Here is a 22,941-nt window from a genome sequence, read left to right as displayed (position 1 = left end):
GCACCTTAAAAGTTGCTCTCTTTCTTTATATCTCTCAGAGTGACTGAGAATAACTAGCTCCAAGAAGAATTAAATCTACATTTTACCTGGATATGGACTTAAAGATCTTTTCTCCAGATAGTGCACTAGTTAGCATGTAAGTATACTGGCAAGTATCAAGTGCCCAGTACTTGATTTATGATTTTGAAACAGTTTTTAGGACTGGGGCAAGGCTGGGAGTTTCTGGGGAGAAAGGGATGCAGGAGGAATAACCTATTAATAAATTGTGGGCTACCACATAATTCCTATATCCATAGTATAGTAGTGGTTCAGAAAGACTTATTATCATAGTGGAAAAGCTCAGGGACAGGTCTCATGAACTACTGTCAAAATTTATTCTAGGTTAAATAATGTGGAGAATTATTTAAAATATTATTTCTATTAGACCATATATTATTCATTTTGCAGTATTAATTTTGAGTCTACTGTAACACATAATTAATTTATATTTCTTTGAGTTAAAATTTTTGTTGATTATGGACCTATGTCTGAATGACATTAATCTTTCCATTATTATTGAAAAGTCAGTGGTAACCAGTATATGGTATAAATAATAGCTGAATGGATATTTTATCTATAGCCTAAAATTGTCTATTTCTTGCAAATAATTGACACAGTCAGCACCAAGCCATTTTAACCTACATATTTCACCTATGGGTTTCTGAAGTGTAAAACTTAATTAACATGCTTAAAAGTATTCAACATATTCAAAAGTATTCAACATATTTAAAAGTAAGTAGGTTGATTCCTTCTGTTTACTTTACATTTCAGTATCCAGCTGCCCTTTCCTTCTCTATATTTAGAATTTCTTAAGTTTTGTTGCAACATTTTGTTTAATTTTTCAGAAGTATTTGTGCAATTCAAGAATAAAATAAAATGTCACAAATACAAAAATAAGGATATGGTTAAAATATACCTTTGCACTTTCATGCCTTAGGTTGAAAGTCAACTCTAGATTTGTGAGAAAGTGATCAGAAAACTCTGGATACATATCCAAAACCTCCAGCAAGTCTTCCCGCTGAATCTTATGCAGGTCACAGTATGTGAGAGCTCTTACATCTGCGTTAGACTTGCCAGGTTTGGCATAAAGATGAACCATTTCTCCAAATATGTCATTTTTTCCTAAAGAAAAAAAAAATGAAAGAAGAGGACTCTGAATATATTTCTTCCAAAAGCAGAAAGAGACCACTGGCCAACTGGCAAATTCCGGAGTCACAGATTTCAAATATAAGACCCCATGGCCTCAAAGTTGGTGGGTCTGGACTGACTGACTGCCCCATCCATGTTGGCTGAATGGAATTTTGACTCCAGCAGTCACTAGTCTTGCATAATCTCTTTCATTTGCTGGTTGTGAGTCTTTGGATATGTATCTAGAATATAACAAGCAAGTTTTCACTTTGGTAACCCTCCCCCCATTGCCAGCAAAAATTATTGTCATAAAGTATTTTAAAGATACTTCCAGAAACATGAGAAAAGCCACAGCGGGTCAGATATAAATTTGCTTTCAGGATAAATTCCAGAGGGACTGCCAAGAAACAGTTTATGGTAGAGTTCTTTCAAAGTTTAGATGATTAGAGCAGAAATTTTTAAAAAAATTTTAGAGAGAGTAGTAAGGAAAAAAAGAACAATACTAGCATACCAACATCGCAGACATAAACAAAGCAAAGCAAGAACATTAAAAGTGACACAGGGTTTCTAAACAAAATGATAGGAATTAACTGGTTGTTATATTACGTATTGTTATCTTCAACTACATTGCTTAGATAACCAGATGTAAGAATGGAAGATTGTTCAAAGTATTAAAGGGAATAAAATAATAATTACTAATAAAACTTTAGAGATAATACAGTTTCACTAGACAAGATGGTAGCAGTTCATTAATGGTCGTTCCATTGCGTATTGTTGTCTTCAAATCAGTTGCTCAGATTACCAGATATAAGCATGCAAAATTGGTCAAAATATAAAAAATTTTAAGCATTAACTGTTCCTTTCAATATACCATCAGACATCAACATCCCAGCTATTCTTATATATATGTGTGTATATATGTATATATATTCCTCTTCCTTCTTGAACAGATTTAATTTCTCTTAATAACCATCTTTGTATTGCTCTTATAAAATTGCCCAATTACTTAAAATATCTAGTTATATCATTTCAACAGATGTAGACATGCCTTTCATCAAGTGGCCTTTGCTTTGAAAGATTTTTTTTAAGAGCAGAATATTTTTATTGAGGGAAAGAAAGCATCTGTCCAAGAGAGGGACAGAAGAGGTTGCCCTGCTTTGAAAGTTTGACCGCTTGTGTTCTCTAAAACCCATAGTAATTTCAGCATCTGGCTTCTACTCAGCAACCCCCACCCCCCATCACCTCTACCGAGCTATACCACCTGATTTTCAGTCTTGCTGATTAATAAGGATAAGAATGACAGCAACACTAATAATTTATTTTGAGGACTAAGTAGGTGACAGGCATTGTGTCAAATGCTTAGGTGTATTGTTTTATATTATTTCATTTTTATCCTCCAAATAACTTCAAGAAGAAATTACTAATTATTATCCAAATTTTATAAATACTGAAAGAGGATTAAAGAGGTAAACTGATTAGCCCAAGGTGACCTTCTTAGTTGGGTAAAGTGGAGGGAGGGAGAGTGCAGCCAGGATTAAACCCCATGCACTGTGACTCTAGAGTCAGTGTTCTCACATATGCGATCTATTGAATCTCCTTTTGCTATTTTCCCTGAATATCTGGGCCATTTTTCTATTGCTGAACATCAAGATACTTGTGTGATATGTGAATTTACTAAATTCTGATAGAGTGTTTTGATTATGTTACTTTTAAGGATCCTTAATGTCTGTAAAATAGCACTTTCTTAAACCTATTCTGAAGCTTCTTTTTAGATTTAGGGAAAATTTTCCTGTTTATGTCATTGTAGATCTTGTTAGATAACCTCATATACCTGTGAGAACTACCCTCTCTGAAAACTATCAAAGTCTTTTAAACAACGAAATTCTAATGAGTAAAATTTGCTATAACATTGTTATTCAAATGAGAATTTAATAGGGGAGAAGTCAAATATCATATCTTAACTACACAGAAAAGTAGGACTGAAGATCGGAAATGCAGGGGACCATGCTCCTCCTGGCCACATAGCAGGCTAAGCAGTCGAAGCCAAATCTTGTGAAAACTACTAGCCTTGACGTAATTTAGAGTGCTTTCATTGTTGGTTTGCTTATTAGATTGGGAACCAAATTTTGTATCTTACAGATTTTATGAAAATTTAAAAAATTGTAATCATAATAAAATTGTTAAATTGCATAGGGAATCTCTCAAATGTCTTCCTTTGTGGATGAGGTCCTCTGCCCTGCTGCCCTCCGGATTTGCACAGAAGCAAAGGAAACATCATTTGTAAACATCTAGAGTGAAGTGAAAGGAAATTGTTATATTCCGTGCTCATTATTAAAATGGAGCTGGAAAAAACTAGGAAGTTTCAGAGATACTGGCAGTGGATGTTAGCTGAGAACTGTGGTCCTTAAACTTCCTTGTTAGCTGGTCGGAATGGAAACAAACCTGGCTTGCTTTGGTCCCCTGCTGTGCCCCTCTGTCCTAATAGTCTGAAGAAATCCCACAAAGTCATGTGGCATAAGTTTATATTAAAATAGATAAAACAGATTAAAACATGGGTTTGCTTTTGCATTCTGATCAGTTTATTACTAATTTTAATTTCATCATCACCTTTATCCTTGACGTTCTGTTCAGAGCTTCATATTACTTAGATATAAACTCATAGTTCTATTTGTATAAGTATACAGTGAATATGTGAAATTCACAGAACATAAATCCACTTCATAACAGGACAATGGCTCGTGCTAGCATATACATGTACTTTTATACTTTGTTTTAAGATTTTAAGGGATAAAACATGAAGCCAAAGTTGTCTAAAATGAGAAGAAAATGCTATTTTCATAGGTTTGGCCTCAAATGTCTAAATGGCTGCCCAAACAGAAGAGAATCACTGAAGCACTTGCTCACTGGAGGAAAACTGAGACAGTCACTAAAACATATCTCCAGCAAGGTCAATTTGTTTTGAATTGCATTTTAAATACATCTGTTGAATTACACACCAGTATTAAAGTTCACCTTTTACCTATCATTTTAAATTATGTACTGCTACACCTACTAACAGCTATAGGTAATGATTGAATTTGTCAGTATTCAGTTCTAAAGCACTCACCCAGAATAGCTACCACAATGTCATCTTTGAGGATTTCGATGGAGCCTCGGGATAAGAAGTACAGTGCTGTCAGCACATCGCCACAGTGAACAAGGGTGTCTCCTGGAGGTGCATGAGTAGTCTTGAACTTCATTGCCAGAGCTCTAAGGCAACCTTTACTTGCACCTCGAAAAGCTTTGCAGTTTTGCAGCAGAGTTTGGTTGAGATGTAGACAAATGTCAGCTTGTAAGCATTCTGGGAAACCCTTTAGGACCTGAAGGAGAAAGATAAAGCGTTTCATACTACCAGCGCACTGTGTACTTCAACCTGTATAAAGTCTATTTCTTGCTCAAGGAACTGCGGATGTAGTAATTGTCACCAGGTGTTCTTCCAGTGTGTCTACCTCGCCTACTTTAATGAATACTTGGTTTGCTAAACATGTCAAAAATTTTAACTCAAATACTTGTTCTCTGAATTAACTGCAGGTATTCAGATTCAACACAAGCGCTGTCTCATTAAAATGTTATGCCTGCAACTTTTCACATTGCTTCTCTTTTCCCTGCATTATGTTATGTAGGATCATACTGTGCACAGATATAATGCAATGTGACAATTAATAAGACATAACTAATCAAAGGCAGTACAACTAGAAAGATAACCTTGTGATAGAATTTCAAGTCAATTTAGATTGCCATCTCTGGTATATATCCTAGGTATAATTAGTAAAAATGTTGATCTTGAAGCAGTCATGGAATTTGTAGATGTCATCTATCAGGCAGTGCTCTTAGCTAACAATACTTGGACTATTTATGTTTCTCTGTATGCATCATTAAAACTAAATATTTTGATAAGCCTGAAAATAGAGAAAGGAAAGGAGAACAGTAAACATACTTTAAAAGTATACTTTAATTTTCAGAAATAGAAATTGTGAGAATTTACAGTGCATACATGAGCTTCTGAAGTGCTACTATTTTGACAGCCTATTCAGTGGTTAATTTAAATTTGTGAAATGGATTAAACAATAGTTTATGACATGTGCTATTCAATTTGAACTCAATACACTCTACAGTACATTTCTAGATTCCCGGTATACGATGGGTCAAAACAACCCGTGCCTCTCTGTGTCTTACTACTTCGGGCGTCACATGTAGGCTTTACTTTGACCTCTGACTTTCTCTTGACTATATGAATAATATGCTTTGGGATGGGCTATTATGCAGTGTAAATCATAGTGCAATAATTCAGTTTAGGGACTTTCTTTTTCTAACTCCATCTTGGTGCACAATTCAATATAACTAAAATAATCATGAATTGTTTTTAAGGCAATTCAAATATATTTAGCACAGGAAAGAACTTCAAATTAAGTCATATTTTAGTGTACTTACAACTATTAGTACTTTCAACATTGAAACATCTATAGGGATTCTCCTTTTATTGGACCACCATGAGATGTAAGTGATCAGACTGTGATATGATACTAAAGGATCAATATGAGACATGAATCTCAATAGACATAATTCTGCGCTCTTATCGCCTTCGTTGTATAGAAATGGGTAGAAGGTATTTCAGAAGAAAATCCATAGAACTGAAATTCTGGTCATGAATTTGCCACAGGTGACTCTTGTGCAAGTGACTTTACTCCTCTGTAATTCACTGTTGCAGAGTAAGAGCCTTCACAATAATGAAGCCAACCACAAGGTCCAATACATAAGGTGCCCACCGTCAGACATTGTTCACCCAGCTCTATGCTGCTCACACTTTTATCCTGTAGAGACCCACGTTCCAAAGGAAGGATATGAGCCCCTGAGCATTCATCAGCAAAGTCTCCCCTTACCTGTGGCTTTCAGGCTTGGCCTAAATGACTGTACTCCTGCCCAGTTTCCTGCTTGGGATGAAGATCTCTCTAACACAATTTGTCTTGTCTCTAGTTTTTCCTCTGAAGTGTAGATTTTCTCCCCAGTCTTTGGCAGTCTCCTATGTCAATCAACTCAGCTTCTCTCTAGGAACTAATTCTCTGTGCCACTGATTCCTGCTACTACCTAGACAGTCACATCAGATTCTTTGTCAGGTGGTGCTAGACCGAAGTTGCACTAAGTATAAATCCTGTTTTCTGAAATGGTAACTATTTTGAGACTTATATAGGACAAAATTACCTCAGCTTTTTCATCTTTGCATGATTTATTTCTCTCTGAAACCAACTACTGTAGTCTCAGCATAACTCATAAATGATCTCATACAGAAAAAAATGAATAGAACATCACAACATGTAACAAATGAGGTATGTGCATCTTTCTGTTAAGACATAGGTTGTCAGGCATAGTAGTATATTCCTGCAATGCCTGCACTCAAGAGGCTGAGGCATCGGGATCACAATGAGTTTGAGGTCAGCTTGGGCTACATAGTGAGTTCAAAGCCAGCCTAAACTACATACCAAGACCTTGTCTCAAAAAAAAAAAAAAATACATAGGTGTATGGTGGAATAAGATATGAGAAGGCATTTTGTACTTCATATAAGTGGGGGCTATAATTGTGACTACAAATGTGGAATGAGAATATTGTGCTTGTAACTTTAATTTCAGGCATTTTCTGTAAAGTCTCCCTGAAGGTAGTCTAGTAACAGAACCAAAAGCTTGTGTGTGTGTGTGTGTGTGTGTGTGTGTGTGTTTGTATCCATTAAACTGGAAGGCAAAGATGAGAGAGAAATAAGAGTCCTCACTGCTTTAAGTCTATGAGCTATGGATTTAGACAGGTATAAGCTAAATGTTCTACTGAAGTAACTTCCTAAGATTGAGTCTGTTCAAATTATAACTTCTTGAAGATTCAATTTTATCTCTTTAAAATTAAATTAATATTAACTTCACAATCGTGTGGCCTTGATTACATATGAATGTATGTAAATCATCTCATGCATAGTAGATAATTTAAGAGACAATTTATCTCTGACTTCCTATTTTTTGGCACACAAACTCATTGCACACATACTCATTGCAGAAATGGTATGTTCACTTTTGCTGGAAATTGATAGACATCTGTGTTTCTTCGGTGTGCCTGATAGGGAAATTTACATCTATTTTTGTGTTTATTATTTCAGCAAAGTTTAAATAGTTTTCCTCCAGGTACCATCATTCTAAGAACCCTTTCTCTCTTGCATATCTCTGTATTCTTTTTTCCTATTTTTGGCTTCTTAAGTGGTCTAGCTTCCTTGCACTGAGCATTTCATTGTTATGGCCTTAAATTCTTTTTGAAAGTAAGCAGTTAATAAAATAAATGCATAAGTTCATTTTTAGAATTCCAGTAGTCTTGGAATCACCCACAAAACTTTAAGGGTACTTGGGAAAGTTTTTCCCTGTTCAATTTCCTTTGTCCTTAGCATTCATTCTATTAGAAGTGACACCTGTGGAAAAGGTTGCATGGAAGCGGAGATGTCATAGAGCCTTTGTTTTCCCAGGAGGAGGTTCCAGGGAGATAGGCACACACATGTCTAGATGAAGGAAATCTTGTGTGGTGTTAATCTTTCACTTTCTTAATTTAGTCAGATCACTTACTCAAGTCAAACTCAATGGGATTTAAAATTCAGTTGTTAAATCTTGTCCTTCCCCAACAGTTTTGATGTCTCAAATAAATTGTCCGAATTATAATCTGAATTATGGTTCAGTAAGGGTACTATGGAGAGTTAAAAAAAGATGCAGTGGAATAGATACAAAATTACATGGAGAAAAATGGGAAGTAAGAGATAGTTTTACATAGATATTTACCCAGGGGACAAATTGATTCCCTTCTGTGCTCTCTAATTATCCTTTTGTTTTGTTCAATTTGGTTCTTCTGCTAAACTCCCTGACTTAAATTTTTTTTCATTTACAACCCAGCTATTTATATAGACCTAGCAGACCTGGCTACAGAACGTTACTATGCTAAATAGTTACATACAGATCAGGACACAAGCTGGACTGGTGGTTGTTATATTCATTTTGAGTACACTCTGCACAATCTTCTTATATGTCAAATGTAAAGTGGCAAAGGTACACAGTGTCTTCCACTATGCATGTGTGGCTGTTATTTTATTGAGTCAATCTAATTTTAAAGACCAAGATGCAGCACCCAGCATTAGTCACATAGCTTGTAGCCTGGAAAGCCAATTCTGATTCATTTAACAAATATTTGTGAAATATTTACTGTACGTCTGATACTAGGCTATACCGCATCATTATGAATAAAATATGCTCTGAAAATACAAGTGGTCCTCAAAACTTTCTTACAGACATCAGACCAAAGTTAACAGAATTAACTTTAATTGCAAAGTTAACAGAATTTCTCAGACTTCCTTTCTCATGCCAAACTTAGACATTTATAATTTATATTTATAATATTAATGGCTGTTCAAATGAACTTCAAGTAACAGTTAATTGAAAATAAAGCTCTGATTTTGTTTTTCTGATAATGGCTGGAATTAGGCAGATTTTAAAAACTTTTTGAAGTTCTGGAAAACTTTTTTGAAGGTTGGCAGAAATCCCATATCTCTATTTTGATATATAGTCACCTGAATAATTTATAAATGCAAGATTAATTTCCACTTACTTGAATTTGTGTGACTAAGGCTCTTAGGGTGTTCAAAAACTGGCAAGAGTGGTGGGATAAATGGGTTTGAGCTGAGGGAAGTATTTGAGGGGTATTAGTGGCTGTGTGTCTCTTTTACTGTAATTGAAGGATCTAATCCTTTATTTGAACATCCACCATATAGTTGTATTTTTTAATCACATTGTGCATATACTGACATATCATCAAATTATGCTATTGTTATTATTTGTAACTATGTAGTATGTGCATTCACAGTTTCTCTATAATACCCGCTAAAGTTAATATAAATTAATATAAGCCTTAAATATCTGACTAGATATATGTACTAATAAGAAAGATAAGTCCCATTAATTATAATACCTTAATTCTTTAGTGTAAACTTATACCAATTTAGTAATTATGTTACTTTTTATATATTGGGGCAAAAATGGAAAACAAGTTTGATCCAGGCCTATGACTGTCATAAATGACCATTTATGTCCTTGGTGGCAATCATTAGTATCTGAGCAGAGAAATAGCTTAATTAATGAGTTTTCTCTTTCTTTTTTGGACATGTCATTATTCTATTGCATTTCAAGAAGAAAAGAGATATTTATTACTTCAGTCAAATTTTAACTTGTTGCTGATGGAAAATAATTTCTAAATAAAGAAATACACATTTACATTGACAATAAACTTACTCTTTGTTCAAATTTAAGACATGACATCCAGTGCTTGCTGTTCTTAGTCCTGATTGCAAAAACTCTTGTGGTGACTACATATTTTTAGAGTCTGTTTGGAAATGTAGGTAATTGAATTTTTTTGAAAAACTCTTAATTTGCTTTACAGTGCTATCCAATCTAAATGGATATTCTAAGTTGTTCTGCTTCATATTTTGATAGTAGAAAGGGTTAACCTATATTGGGATGTATGTTTTTCATTTGTTCAGTTAATATAGCTGCTTATGGGAACATTCTCAGACTGACTAGGGCACATTTAGAAAGACAGTGGGAGTGTGGTAAATGGTTCTCCTAGATAGCAGATTAATCATATGGACAACTTCGGTGGCTATGTTAACTGTCATTAGGAAATTTTCTAGGGAAATTTTCTGGGTCATTAAGTATACTTAAATCTTGACAAATTAGGATTAATCAAAACACAAATTAACACTCCCTATGAAGTGCTAAAACCTCAAGCGTGACTATCAAATAGATTATGCAAGTAATATATTAAATCTTAAATTTCTGCACATGAGTACAGCTTTAACATTTTATAGCACTTCTTGACTCTGGTAGAACTATTGTTTTCTGGTGGGCATTCAGCTTTTACTAAATCTTTAGCATTTGTAAAATAGTAGACCTTGTTTTTATTGTTTCTAGAGGCTAATGTCCTAACATAATGGATTCTGGAATTTCTAAATCATTCTAGATTATACTGTTTCTATGGTTAGGCATTAAAATATGTATATGACACAAATACACTGCATGTTCCTTTGGTAATTACGTACTTAATACGTTTTAACCACTGATTGCCACAGATAGGCTCTTTTAGCAGTTTTTACTAGATATACACATTCCTAGTCTGAAGCTCACACTGCTTTGTCACCTTTTTTTTATTGTTTTACCATCACAGGATTGACAAGAATAAGAAATTATTTTATTACATAAGACTGCTATATCTGATCATATTGTTGGGAAAGCAGAACATTGTAAAATTCATGATTGTGGAAATATTTATAACCTTTGGAAGAATCAAGTAATATTGTGCATCTAAGTTATCAGTACTAAGCATGTAATTTACATCACTAAGGAATATTATATACGGACAAAACAACACTCTGTCACATATCAACTTGGATAACAGATACATAAGTGATGAATCAGTTTAATACCAGTAAAGGTTCCTTGAAAATCTAAACAGAATCTTTTCTACACCTTCTCTTCCTTCTCCTACCATTTCAGTTAATAGCCGTACTGGGTCAAGTCTCCTTAGAAGGAAATTTAAACTATAACCCTGACTCAAATTAAGGTATGGCTAAAGACAAGCATGAAGGCAATAGGATTACAACTTGGAGGTCAGACTGGATTACATAGAAAGTTCAAGACTATCCTAGACTACTATAGGAACTTTTGTCTCTAAATTAAAGAAGTATTCTCTTATTTTCTTCATTATTACAAAAGAGTAACTCAAATAACAAAAGTCCTTAATTGAAAAGTTCAGAATAACAGAATAATACAAATAATGAAAATGAAGGAATATATATGTAAGTACTCCCCAAGAAGATTGTAAAATTACAAAAGATGGCAAATGCCAAAAAATGGAAAGAAGAGTATCAAGGATAAATAAAAATAAGGGTTAGTTTTCCAAAAACAATATAGTGAAATATGTTAAACTGTGAAAGAGTGCTTAAGAACAGAGCACAAAAATATACGTTTAGGGGTGAAATGGAAGACGTTTGTGTTCATACAGAAAATATGAAATAGCTTATAAGAGATACAATTCTATGACAACTTTAAATGTCAAAATCAAGTGGATAAATTTTTGTTTTGTTTTGTTTTGTTTTCTGGTACTGGGAATCAAACTCACGACCTTGCGCTTGCCAGGCAGGTGCTGTGCCGCTGAGCTAAATCCCCAGCCCTCAAGTGGATAAATTTTTGACAAAATGTAAATAACCCATATGAACCAAGAGAAAGGAAATAATTCATCATAGTAGAGTAAGAATAGTAAATAAAGACTTACTATTAAAACAATCAAGACCTTCCAGTTAGTTCCTTTCTAACATTTAACCATAGTACCACTGATGAATATTATCATAAATTAATAGTGCAATTAGTGCAAAATACTAAACAATTAATGAGTAGAAGCAACAACATAAAAACTTCTATGACCAAGTAGGAGTTACTTTTGGAATGAAAGGATAATTTAAAAGCATTAGCCTTAATGGTGGAGCCATTTTCATTAACATTGTTTTGAAGAGTCTAGTGAACGCAACAATAGCTAGTATTTTAAAAAAGGAGAATGAATTTACCACTTTTGCTGCTAATGTAATTGCATACTTAGACCATCCAAGAGGAAATCTTCAAGATATATCTGTATTATTTCTTTCATCAATTTTAAAATACTATGCTAAATTAGCCAGAACTCACATTCATATGGAAAAGAAAAATTTCTACGTATATCTTTAAAATCATTTGAAAATCTTGATATGGTCTTATGACTTTTGATTTCTAAGCTAGATTTGACAATCTCATTTTGGGTTATCTCAAACATGGAGTATTTTGAAATTGAATAAAAGTAGACATACATTACATATGGAAGAATATGTGTGCTCAAGTAGCCAAGACAAAGGAAAAATATGATTAGTGTGAGTTTATTCATCTTATCAGGTGTTAAAACATGACATACAGTAATAGCTTAAACTTTCCACTACTGTAACAGGAAAGTTTAAAAAAAAAATCTGCACAGTGTCGGTAACCTTGCTCTATAGTCATACTGAAAATCTGACTTGAGAAAAACCTAGGCTCTGACCACAAAGGGGTGACACTTCCTTCTAAGCACTGCTCTCACCCAGACAACAGATGATGCTGTGTCCGTGCACTAGAACATTCATCATCGTGCCTTCTTTATGCTCTTTATTTGCATAAAATATCTTAACCATGGCTCCAAAGAAAGTGACATCAGCAGTAATGCTGAGAGGAAAACTGAGAACCACTATAGAGTTCAAGAAAGAAATCATGATGACATTTGTTAAAGTCCCGGAAAAATGAGTTTATAAGTGTAATTTTTGGCTCTGAGGACTAATTATTTGGTTTTGCATTATTTTTATGGGAAAAATAAGTTCAAACATGAATTTGGAACAAACTGAGTTTGACAACAGAGGTACCACTCTGTATATTTTAATAGAAATGTACAAGTAGAGCAGATTTGTGAGTCTATATGTGTATCTCAACTACGTCTGATAATATAATCTATAGCTTAGCTAATATTTTAAATAAATGAAAACTGTTTTATTTAATACATTCTGCTAGAAATGTATCTTCCATTCATGTGAAGAAAATCATTTAGAAAAATAGATTTCAGATTATGGAGTTTTTTTTTAGTCATATGCCAAAATTTTTTTATGAAACTGCTTGTATAATCCAAAGATAGAGTAGGGACTTTTAAAATAGGAAATGACTCTAAAGTATACAAGAGCAGTTGGGACTTTTAAAATAGAAGATGACTCTAAACTATACAAGAGCAGTTGAGATGTATATTTTATAAAGAGTTTTTTAAGTAAAATAATTACAGTTAATAAAATGGAAAAAAGCTATAAATAGAAAATCCATGGAAAAATTCAAATGACTATATTCATGTATGTCCACACATACTTTAGATATATGTATATGTACATATATAAAATGGTGCTTATGTTAATTAATAGCTAGGGAAATATCATTAAAGTAATAGCCAATTCTTCCGTATCTGTTAAAATGTCAAATATTAAAACCGTAGGTTTAAAAAAATCTTTTATTCAATCGTCTCCAAGGTAAGTAGACTTCAGGAACCAATCAGTAGGATCCAAGATACAAACTGAGAGAGGTTCTGAAGGTGTGTCTAGTATGAGAGCTACAGTGAGTACATATTTTTCCCATCCACACTCATTCCCTGGTGTAACATGTCTGAGTCAAGAAAAGCAATGAAAATATATGTAAATTTCTTGAAACGTTGCTGTTTTAAGGCTACATGATAATATAGGTTGGATGAACTATTTCTGCCTTTTTTCACCCCTTTAAAAGATTAAGTGATATGACATATTAGATAGAGTATGTCAGTAAAAATGTAAATTCCTAGTCCACTGGCATGTCTTCTACTGAAGAAACTATTTTCTTTTAGGGACATTAGGGATGCTTTGATTCCTTTAAGCTTGAGACATGCTGAGTTAACTCTAGCATGAATTAAAAGAGGTTTAAAATTGTATTTCCCAAGAAGATTTTAGAAATGTATTTCGATGATCTACTTTTTATTATTGGCTTAATCCATATTAAGTGATCTGAAATTGAATTGCGTTTGAATTACTCCTTTACTCCTACCTATCCTTTAACACTAGAAACAGTACTCTAGAGTTCTTTTCTCAAACAAGACTATTATTTTCAGGAGTATAAAAACAATTTCAGACACCATTTCCACCTTCCTGTTAGGAGAACAATGGTGACAAATGGAGTAACGGAAGCACGAGTGTGATTGCTGCCTCCGCAGCACTTCTGCAATGCCTGCTCCTCGTATAGAAAGCCCTGGGTCATGCTGTCCTTATTTCTCTTGGCTCAGAAATTGCTAAAGTTTGCAGTTCATCCTTGAAGACCTACTTTGCATGGAAGCAGTAAGATATTAGCTGTATGTAAGCCTTCTCTTCTGGATGATGGTTGGAGATAGGATGATGTCTGTATCATCACCTGTGAAGGATGACTGAATAGTACCACTCACAACTCGAAAAATCCAGAGCCTGTGTTAAGCTGGCCACTGTTCATGTCTGAGAGTTCCAGGTGGCATTTATTGGTCTCATGATATTTTTGAGTTTAGGGTAAGTAGCCTTCATGTAAAATAACAAGGACAGATCAACTTTGCCTTTCTTAAACACGTACGTTTCAGAAGCTGCTTACAGGAGATGACCAAGAGTGATGATATATTTTTGTGTTAATAATGCAAAAATTTACTATCTAGCTAGGAAATTCCTGTCAGTTAATCAATATGCAGACGGAAATGTCCTCTCAAGTCAGTTGTGCATAAAATTCAACTCCTAAATGGTACTGGGCATTTGTTTGCAGAATGCCAGAATGCACACGAGTCCTGTGTGGTATTATTATTTAAATGCAGATTTTTGGCCAATATCTATAACCTTTTTAAATATGTGCAGAGCCGGTCAGATTTGAGGGCACTATTAGGGGAGCATGTAAGGAGGTTACAGGGGATTGAACCTAGGGCCTACTGAGCTAAGTCACCAACCCTTTTTATTTTTTGAGACAGGCTCTTGCTAATTTGCCTAGGCTGGCCTTAAATTTCTATTCCTCCTGCCTTGGCTTCCCAAGTAGCTGGGCTTATAAGTAGCTGGGACTTCAACACCCTGATTTACTGAAGATATCTTTTTCAGTAATTTTATTTAATTCTATGATAAAGTGAAGTTCTTCTATATACTATATCTATATAGACCAGTATAGATAGTTAGAAAAACATAAGATGGATAAAATAATATAGTCTTGAAGGCAAATAATGCTATTTTATGTTTTGCCTTTATATTAGTGATGAGGTTTAGTGTTACAAGGATTGTTTTTATCCAGTTGCTGAAATGAATAAAAGTGTAAGCTTCGGTGGTCAGATTTCATCCTGGTATATTAAAGCAACCTGATCTGAATATGAAGCTTTGCCACAAATGAAGTTATTCAGTGTGGGAATGGTCGGTCCAGTTTTAGATGGACCAGAGAAAGACTGTGGATGTAGAGATAGGTCAGGCTTGGTTGTGGAGGAGGCCATACTAGTAAATAACAGAAAAACTAGAGAAGAGTTGTGAAAGTAAAAGAAATCAAATGTTATCAAAATGTTCCTTAGCAATTGTATCAGCTCCAAGAAATGAAGATTTCTATTAAGCAACATTTCACTTACTATTCTCTTGGCCAGTTTGATTGATGTTATTTGTCATGTCTATTACTAATGCATGTGTCACTGAATTTATCATGATTCTAAGTATTTTTAGAGTATTAACCTGGTTCTTGGTTGAAATCTCCAAAAATCTTCCTGTTTCAGCTCAACTGCTATCCCACACCTTCTGCTTTTGCGGAAATTAGTCTCTCCCTGACCGGGGAGACTGGAACATACAGTGCAAATGCTGTCAAGCTTCCTCTTTTACCCCTCACGGTTGACACCCTCACCTTCTCTCATTTCTTTGTTACCTGTCTTCAAGAAAAATTTATCTCTCCACTCTCCTGAAGAATCATTCCCCTTCCAGCGTTCTTATTTCATACCCTATGTCTCTCTCTTAGAATTTCCTCCATGAATGTTCCTGAGTAAACAACACTCAGTTACTCCACTTTCTTCCTAAAATAAATGAAACAAAGGTGGTTCTGGATTACCTAACTCTGTCTTGTACTGCTCTGCATAGGTGCCTCGACTCTTGTCCTTGCTCTTGCCTGAAATCCCCTCTGGGTCTCTGCCATCAGCAGTCTCCACCACCTAGTGTAGTGATTTTGAAGCCACTTCTATCCAGAAACAGATGTTCTATAAGGGAGATTCAGATGTTCACCATGGGCAGTGGAGGGTGTGGGCAGCAGATAGAGTCGAATCTCCATCTTTAGGCACAAAAACTTTCATGATTTACACAGTTATATTTGAATACTGGTGCTTTAAAGATACTTGAAAATGGAAAGTTTAATAAAATTGCAGAGGTTGAGTGACTTGTCCAAGAGTAGTGGCACATTGAGAGTTAGTACTTGGGACTTCGAACTCCTATCCTGTATTCTTTCTTGTTACTCAGGTGTTATCCTGGTGAGTGAAAGGATAGGGCTTTTAGGTGAGTAATAAATTACTCATCAAATGTTTTTAAGGCATTTCCTCCATGCTAGTTTAATATCAAACCATGAAGTGGGTCCTGTCAAAAATGGTTTACTTCCCTACATCCAGAGGGATGCCCGGGGCAGCAGGGCTGTTCTTCATTCAAGCCAGGATTTTGTGTGTGATGTGATGACACATAGTTCTACACTGGTGTAGGGGATGACTTGCGTTATTTTATAATTTTATAACTAAAACAATGTTGGATAACCTCAGAGTGTCAGACTGGTCAGAAGCAAGTTTTCATTTGGAGAAATTACTTGACATGCCATCAGCCCTAACATGAGAAAGGGTACCCTCATTCTCTGCTAAATTTCTGTAGATAGAAAGAAATGGGTTTTCCAGAATGAACCTGGGCACATCTTTGAGGTAGTATTTAAAATCCTAACCCCAAATTAGAATCTAAAGAACATGTTCCTTTTACTACTTTGTTATCTTGGCTCTTTCCCTTTTGTACTCTGACCATTTTTGGTTCAAGTGAAAAGGAGTCCATAATGATTTCCAGAATATTTTCAGTTCTGGGAAATTCTGGCTATAGATTTCCCAAAAAATAAAAGATGAAGAGAATATGGAACGTAGTCACATTTTTAAACCAATTATTCCCTAGTCATTTGTGATCCACCAAACAATCAAATGTTTTAGGACCTGAAAATAATTTTAGGCCCATTAACTCATCGTGGTTGGGAACCTTGTATCCATTTGGACATGCTGAACAGCAAAAATGACTGAAATGTTTTATGAAAAATTATATTTAAAGTTATACTTAAATGAAATAACATGGAATGCTGATGTAAAATACAACAGTTTGATGTATTTTATGTATCACAATACATATATTTAAATCAGTATCAACTGCTATTAAATTACAACTTAATTAACAATAAATTAATGAGATAAGAATACCAATGATGTGATTTTGGAGGTACAAAAGTCCACTTTGATTTTTTCTTTTACCTCTCAATAGTCTATGAGTACAGTTGCTTTTCTCTAGTCAACTCTGTTTTGCATATCATGTTTGAAATAAGCATCTTCCACTGGCTGAATTTTCAGTTATCTTGCACTTCATTTTTTTGTAACTCACTTTGCAGTCACAAAATGAGAAATGTAGACATGTACATACAAGTTCGTGCAAGTCAAGTTCTCAAAACCACATGCAGTTTTCAGCGGCACATGGTTCAGAGCTCACACATTCCAGGATCATGTAATACTGGCATGCAGATGAGAGGAAAGAAAAGCACCTACATCATGAAAATAGAGGATGATGAAAGAAAATGACATTTTCTTTATGACAATTATCTAATGCAAACCGTATACCCAAAATCTTTACCAGAGTGGAAATTGGGGCAGAGAAGTAGATTTTTGTGGTAAATGGGAAACTGTATATTAAATATTGTGAGAGGTCAAGTCTCCATTAAGATTAAGAATTTCTTTTCTGTACTTGGCCCCTTTCATATCATCTTTCCCAGTTTCTTGATTTGTATTTCCTCTGCTACATCATGCAAAAGATCAGAGCTAACACTGGAAATCACTTAACAAGCTCTAAGCCTAACAGATAACAAGGGTGTTCTCCACAATTTACACAGAATTAAATTGGATATAAATACCTCCTGTTCTTACCGGTGGGTGTTGTGATTCCATGTATTAAGGTGTGAAGCAGACAGGAAAGAGATAAATCTTTCATAAGTACATTATAAATAGGCAAGTGGTATATAAACCATATTCATAGGTAATAGACTCAAACAATGAAAGGTAAATAATTGTCACAAAATAGACTTTATATCATAAAAATGGTTGTAAAACTAGAGTTTATGGAGAGGGGAAATAAATAATCACTTCAGTACTGTTTTTAAAGTAATCTGGCAGTATGGAGCAATAAAATTAAGTGACACGTTTTTCTGGTTAAAAATTCTTGACACTGCTTCAGCCAACCCAGCAATAGAGATTCCCCAACAGGTTTTAATGCTGAGACTTTTATTAAATAAGAATACTAATGGAATACATAAAAGTAACCAATGTGTAGTTGCTCTATTGCAAGATCAAGAAGTTCCTTTGGGAAATCAGTTTATTAAGTGGTTTTGTTTTTTTCTTTTCACAATAAACTTTGGGATCATTGGAATTAACTCATGTAGTCCAACTAAAATTTTGTCTGAAATGTACTAATTTGCCTAGCTCTTCAAAGAATTGTTTTGCGGTAATATTTCTGCATTTCTCAGTCAAATAAGTCACTCCCAGCTATGAAAAACATGTAAATGTCTCTCAAGTTAGAAAATATTTGCAGTGCTTCTTATACCACTACTTCTAATTTTGCATCTTTGTTTTAAAATTTTTTGTATGTGTTTATGTTAGAATCATTCAGGTGGAACAAAAATATCAATCAAAATTTTACAGGTTTACTTATACAAACATTATATTTTGCAATTGACATAGTTAAATTTGAGTGATTTTATTTTCTAAAGAATATTCAAAAATGGTTGTTTCCCAGAGGAGGAGTAGTCAGGTGTGAGATGTCATATTTTAGTTCTTTTTTTTTTATTATTCTATGGCTCTACATCATTAAATTTAAACTTGTTGTATAACTTATTGGTAGAAATAAATCTCTAAAGTCATAAGGGAAGGTAAAGGAATAATAGTAAAAATAATTAAAAACGCTTTGGACCATATTAATATTAATTGTGTTAATTTATTTGAGCAGTGATGTGGGAGGTGGGGATATGCCAAGTGATTGTTGATGTCAAATTTGTTTAAAATGTGTGAAGGAATCCATATTTCTTCCTTGAAAGGAAACATTCATTAAACCATGTACATTAAAAGGGCACAAAGTTAATTTTTTAAAATGCAGAAAAGCTATTGTTAAAAGAAGCAGGAAACTTTCTAAGAGAAAATGCTTATGTAATACTGAAACTCTCTAACCTCACCTACAATTTTCAAAATTTTCTACATTTTAAGATGTATTAATCTTGGATTTCCATTTGGGGACATCGTAATTGTTACAGTTTGCTTGCCAAATCTTAATTACCCACGGGTTCAGCTACTTTTTTGGATGCTGGCAACTAGACCGTACAGTGAGAGTCCAAATTCTAGCTAAAGCAATTCTTTCTCTAACCGGAAGCAGGAACTCAACTATACCCAGTTATATCAGTTTGCATCATGTTATAATGCCTTTGCCACACAGTATAACTAGATATAGCACCATGCAATGCCATGAATTGAGAATGAGACACTATCTCCGGGGAAGAAAATAAACGTCTGAGAGAAGAAAACAAAAGCAAGGGGTTCGAAGCTGGTGAGACTGGCCTTTTCACTGTGGCTATACTTCAATGCCTGTGGTGCTTCCGTTTTGGGAAACAAATACATACCATGTTCATGTCAATGCCATTAGTGTAAGTCCACGCATGCTGGAAATATTCCTCAAGTCGTTGCCGCAGAGGGTTGGGGATTTGGTGAAAGCGAATGAACTCTTTGACTCTCAGCATCTGCATGTGGTACCTGGCAGTTCCCGAGTATAGTCTTTGGATAATGGCAGAAACATTTCCAAAAATGCTTGCATACATTAGTGCTGGATTGGATAAAAAATAAAGTTATGGGAGAACACTGCATTCATATATATATCTATATCTATCTTCTAAGAGTATTAAGTATGTAGATTTTGATTATCATATTCCAAATATGTGGGGCAAGTAGAAAAAAATAATACTTAATAAGACTTAAATTTTTTTAATTTTAATGTTAGAACTAGAGGGGAAAATATTCAAATTCATTACTGATTCTAAATTAAAGTACAAAATCATATTATTCATAATATTACCTTATGACTAGAGATGAAATGCATTTGGAAAATCCATCTTATTATTAGCAAAAAGTCATGTCATGGATCACCATAAATACTCTTTCTTTAAAAAAAATTATGAGATAAAACATTTTGAGGGATTTTAAAAACCATTTTTTGAAATGAAGTTAAAATATCAATTTTTAAATTGTGACGTCTCTGCCTCTTAGCCTCAAATCTAATCTTGTAGAAGTAAAACATCTGTTATAAATTTAAAGCTTATTTTGAATACTTTGATTTTCTAATAAATACCCAGCTGTTTTAAGGAATATGTATTTTTCTTAGTGTGTTCATTTGTGTAGGTTTAAAGATTTATTCTAATTCATTTTCATAGTCCTTTGCATACAGTATAAATTTTGTGAGGAAAATAAAGTATATTTCTATTTCTTTCATCTATAGGGAGAAACTGCCATATAGCCTTTGTTATGCTTTTACTACTTAGCACACCCTCATTAGTGCTTCATGGGCTAAATCTTTATTACTTAAAATAAGCTTCTTACACACTTTTCTCTTTTCCTTTTCATATTTGTGTTCAGTTTCTAATGATTCTAAAAAAGAGTGTTCTGTATACTGTATACAGAAAATCACATGATATGTAATCTTTGTATGGATCTTTGGGTAACTGTCAGGTATGTAGGATGAGATGACGCATATGATGGGTGCTAGCAAAGCAGTGTACCAAGCAGGTGGGGGAAAGCAGCTGCAACATCAAAACAGCTAACAATGTTCAACTTACACTTTTTTTTCTTAAAATATGTTTTGCAAATAATGGCTTCTATTCAATGTAGATTTTGGCCAGATTTCATGTTTTAAAGTGACATGTTTTGGGAAGCATTTGCTTTCTTTTCCAGATTATCTCCTTTGCTTATCAAACTTGATGATCATTTCCTTGCTTACTATCTATGTCTCAGGTAAGAGATTGTCCATGAGAAATAACTGGCACTCATTTTATTTATTTTACTTTTGGATCTGTTCAAGGAGGTGAAGCCTGTAGATGGTAAAGCTGATTAGAACACCATGTGGGTAGGTCCCATCCAGTCCACTTCAGGAATGAATAGAACAAAATGGGAGGAGAAAGGGGAAATCCCCTCTCTCCTGAGTGTCTAAGCTGGGATTGAATATTCTCTTGTGTTTGAATTTAAATCATACTATCAGTTCATTACTGTTTATGCCAATTTCTTAAAATAAATCATTGTATCTCTATATTCATGTGGCTATCTATCTATCTATCTATTTATCCATCTATGTATCATCTATCTATCTATCTATCTATCTATCTATCTATCTATCCCTCCAAGTTCTATTGATTCTGCTTCTCTGGAAATCAAGACTAATTCATGAACTTCTGTGCTGAGTGTGTGTTGGTATGTGTAGCAGAGATTAATTCTCTACATGGTATATCAGCTGTTTAAATTTTATCTTCCCTTGAAAGAGGCAGGCGGTCTAAATTGTTTCTAATCTGAGTAAATCAACACCTTATTAAGACAAGAATTAATAATATTTGTCAGAGACAACTGTAAGTGTTAATAAGAACAAAATGTGTAAGAAATATTGTGAAATAAGAAGAAATTGTTCAAAGGGAAAGGGGAACTAAAAAGGGACAAGCAGGAAAGGAAGGAAGGAAGGAAAAAGAAAAAAAATAAAGAAGGAAAAATGAAAAAACCTTTGTAAGTAAGGACGGAAAGACTGGTTGAAGGGAGGGGAGGGGAATGGGAAATAAGAGGAATCAAGATATACCATGTACAGGTGAAAATTCCCTATGATGAATGTGATTATTATGTATATCTAAATTGTACCAATAAGCCTAATTTAAAAAGCCAAAAACCAATATTTACCAGAAACTGGTTTCTGTGGCTTATATGAGAAGTATATTTTATTCATTACTTTACTCATCCTGACTGTAATATTAGAAATATTTTTATGCATGGTGTTATGTCTCTAAAATATTCCTGTCATATATATGTTCAGGAAATCTGTTCCGAGAGCACACAATCAATACTAGGCATTTTACCTAAAAATATATATGATAGAGAAAGGTCAGAAAAGCAATCTTATTGTTTAGTTTTTCAATAAATACTATAGCTTTATCTGTATTTTGCTATCAAAATAAAATAAAATATTAGCTTAGATTGTAAATAGGCATTTCCCACTTCCGGTCAACAAGGAACATCTAGATTTTATGTATGTAGTTGAATACTTGAACTAAAAATTGAAATGTATCTCAGGAAATTCTGTGCTCATGATTTTTAAAAATTCTAGTAAAGGTATGGTTTCATATCTATATTTTATCATTTCTTCAATTTTAGAAAAATTTCAGCAGTTATTTTCTGATTCCTGTAGTTTTCAACTTACTTCCCCCATTTTGGGGGACTCCACAAACATAATTGTTCAAGGACTTGGTATTATCTCCTAGTTCCATCATTTTCTAGTTTGTCCTAGTTTCTTATTACTTGATTTTTCTCCTCCTTATGTACATTATTCTATTTCTTTTCCACTGAGTTTTAAAGGCTGCTGGTTAATGTAAAATTAATATTGGTTAAGGTGGCATATTGTCTTTCTTCAAAAAATGTTCAATATTGTTCTTTTTAAAATTTAATTTAAACTTATTTCAGCTGGCATATAGAAACATAAAACCGGGGGCTGGGGATTTAGCTCAGCGGCAAAGCGCCTGCCTGGCAAGCGCAAGGTCGTGAGTTCAGTTCCCGGTACCGGAGAAAAACCAAAAAAAAAA

The 22,941-nt window shown here is 34.1% G+C and overlaps 1 protein-coding gene across 1 annotated transcript in view; it reads right to left on the bottom strand.

Annotated features, from left to right (window-relative positions):
- Kcnh7 (potassium channel, voltage gated eag related subfamily H, member 7) overlaps positions 1-22,941 on the bottom strand; it is a 442,427-nt gene that overhangs the window by 25,301 nt on the left and 394,185 nt on the right. The window contains exons 9-11 of the mRNA XM_013518746.1: positions 19,741-19,940; positions 4,274-4,526; positions 956-1,161 (exon numbers count right to left, since the gene is read on the bottom strand). Coding sequence (XP_013374200.1) covers positions 956-1,161; positions 4,274-4,526; positions 19,741-19,940 — 659 coding nt within the window. The remainder of the gene's footprint in view (positions 1-955; positions 1,162-4,273; positions 4,527-19,740; positions 19,941-22,941) is intronic.

The sequence above is a fragment of the Chinchilla lanigera genome, unplaced genomic scaffold (assembly GCF_000276665.1).
Source record: "Chinchilla lanigera isolate Chin_1 unplaced genomic scaffold, ChiLan1.0 scaffold00048, whole genome shotgun sequence".
Classification (NCBI taxonomy): Eukaryota; Metazoa; Chordata; class Mammalia; order Rodentia; family Chinchillidae; genus Chinchilla; species Chinchilla lanigera.
The sequence above is the reverse complement of the archived record's forward strand: the minus strand, read 5'-3'. Positions and strand labels throughout refer to the sequence as shown.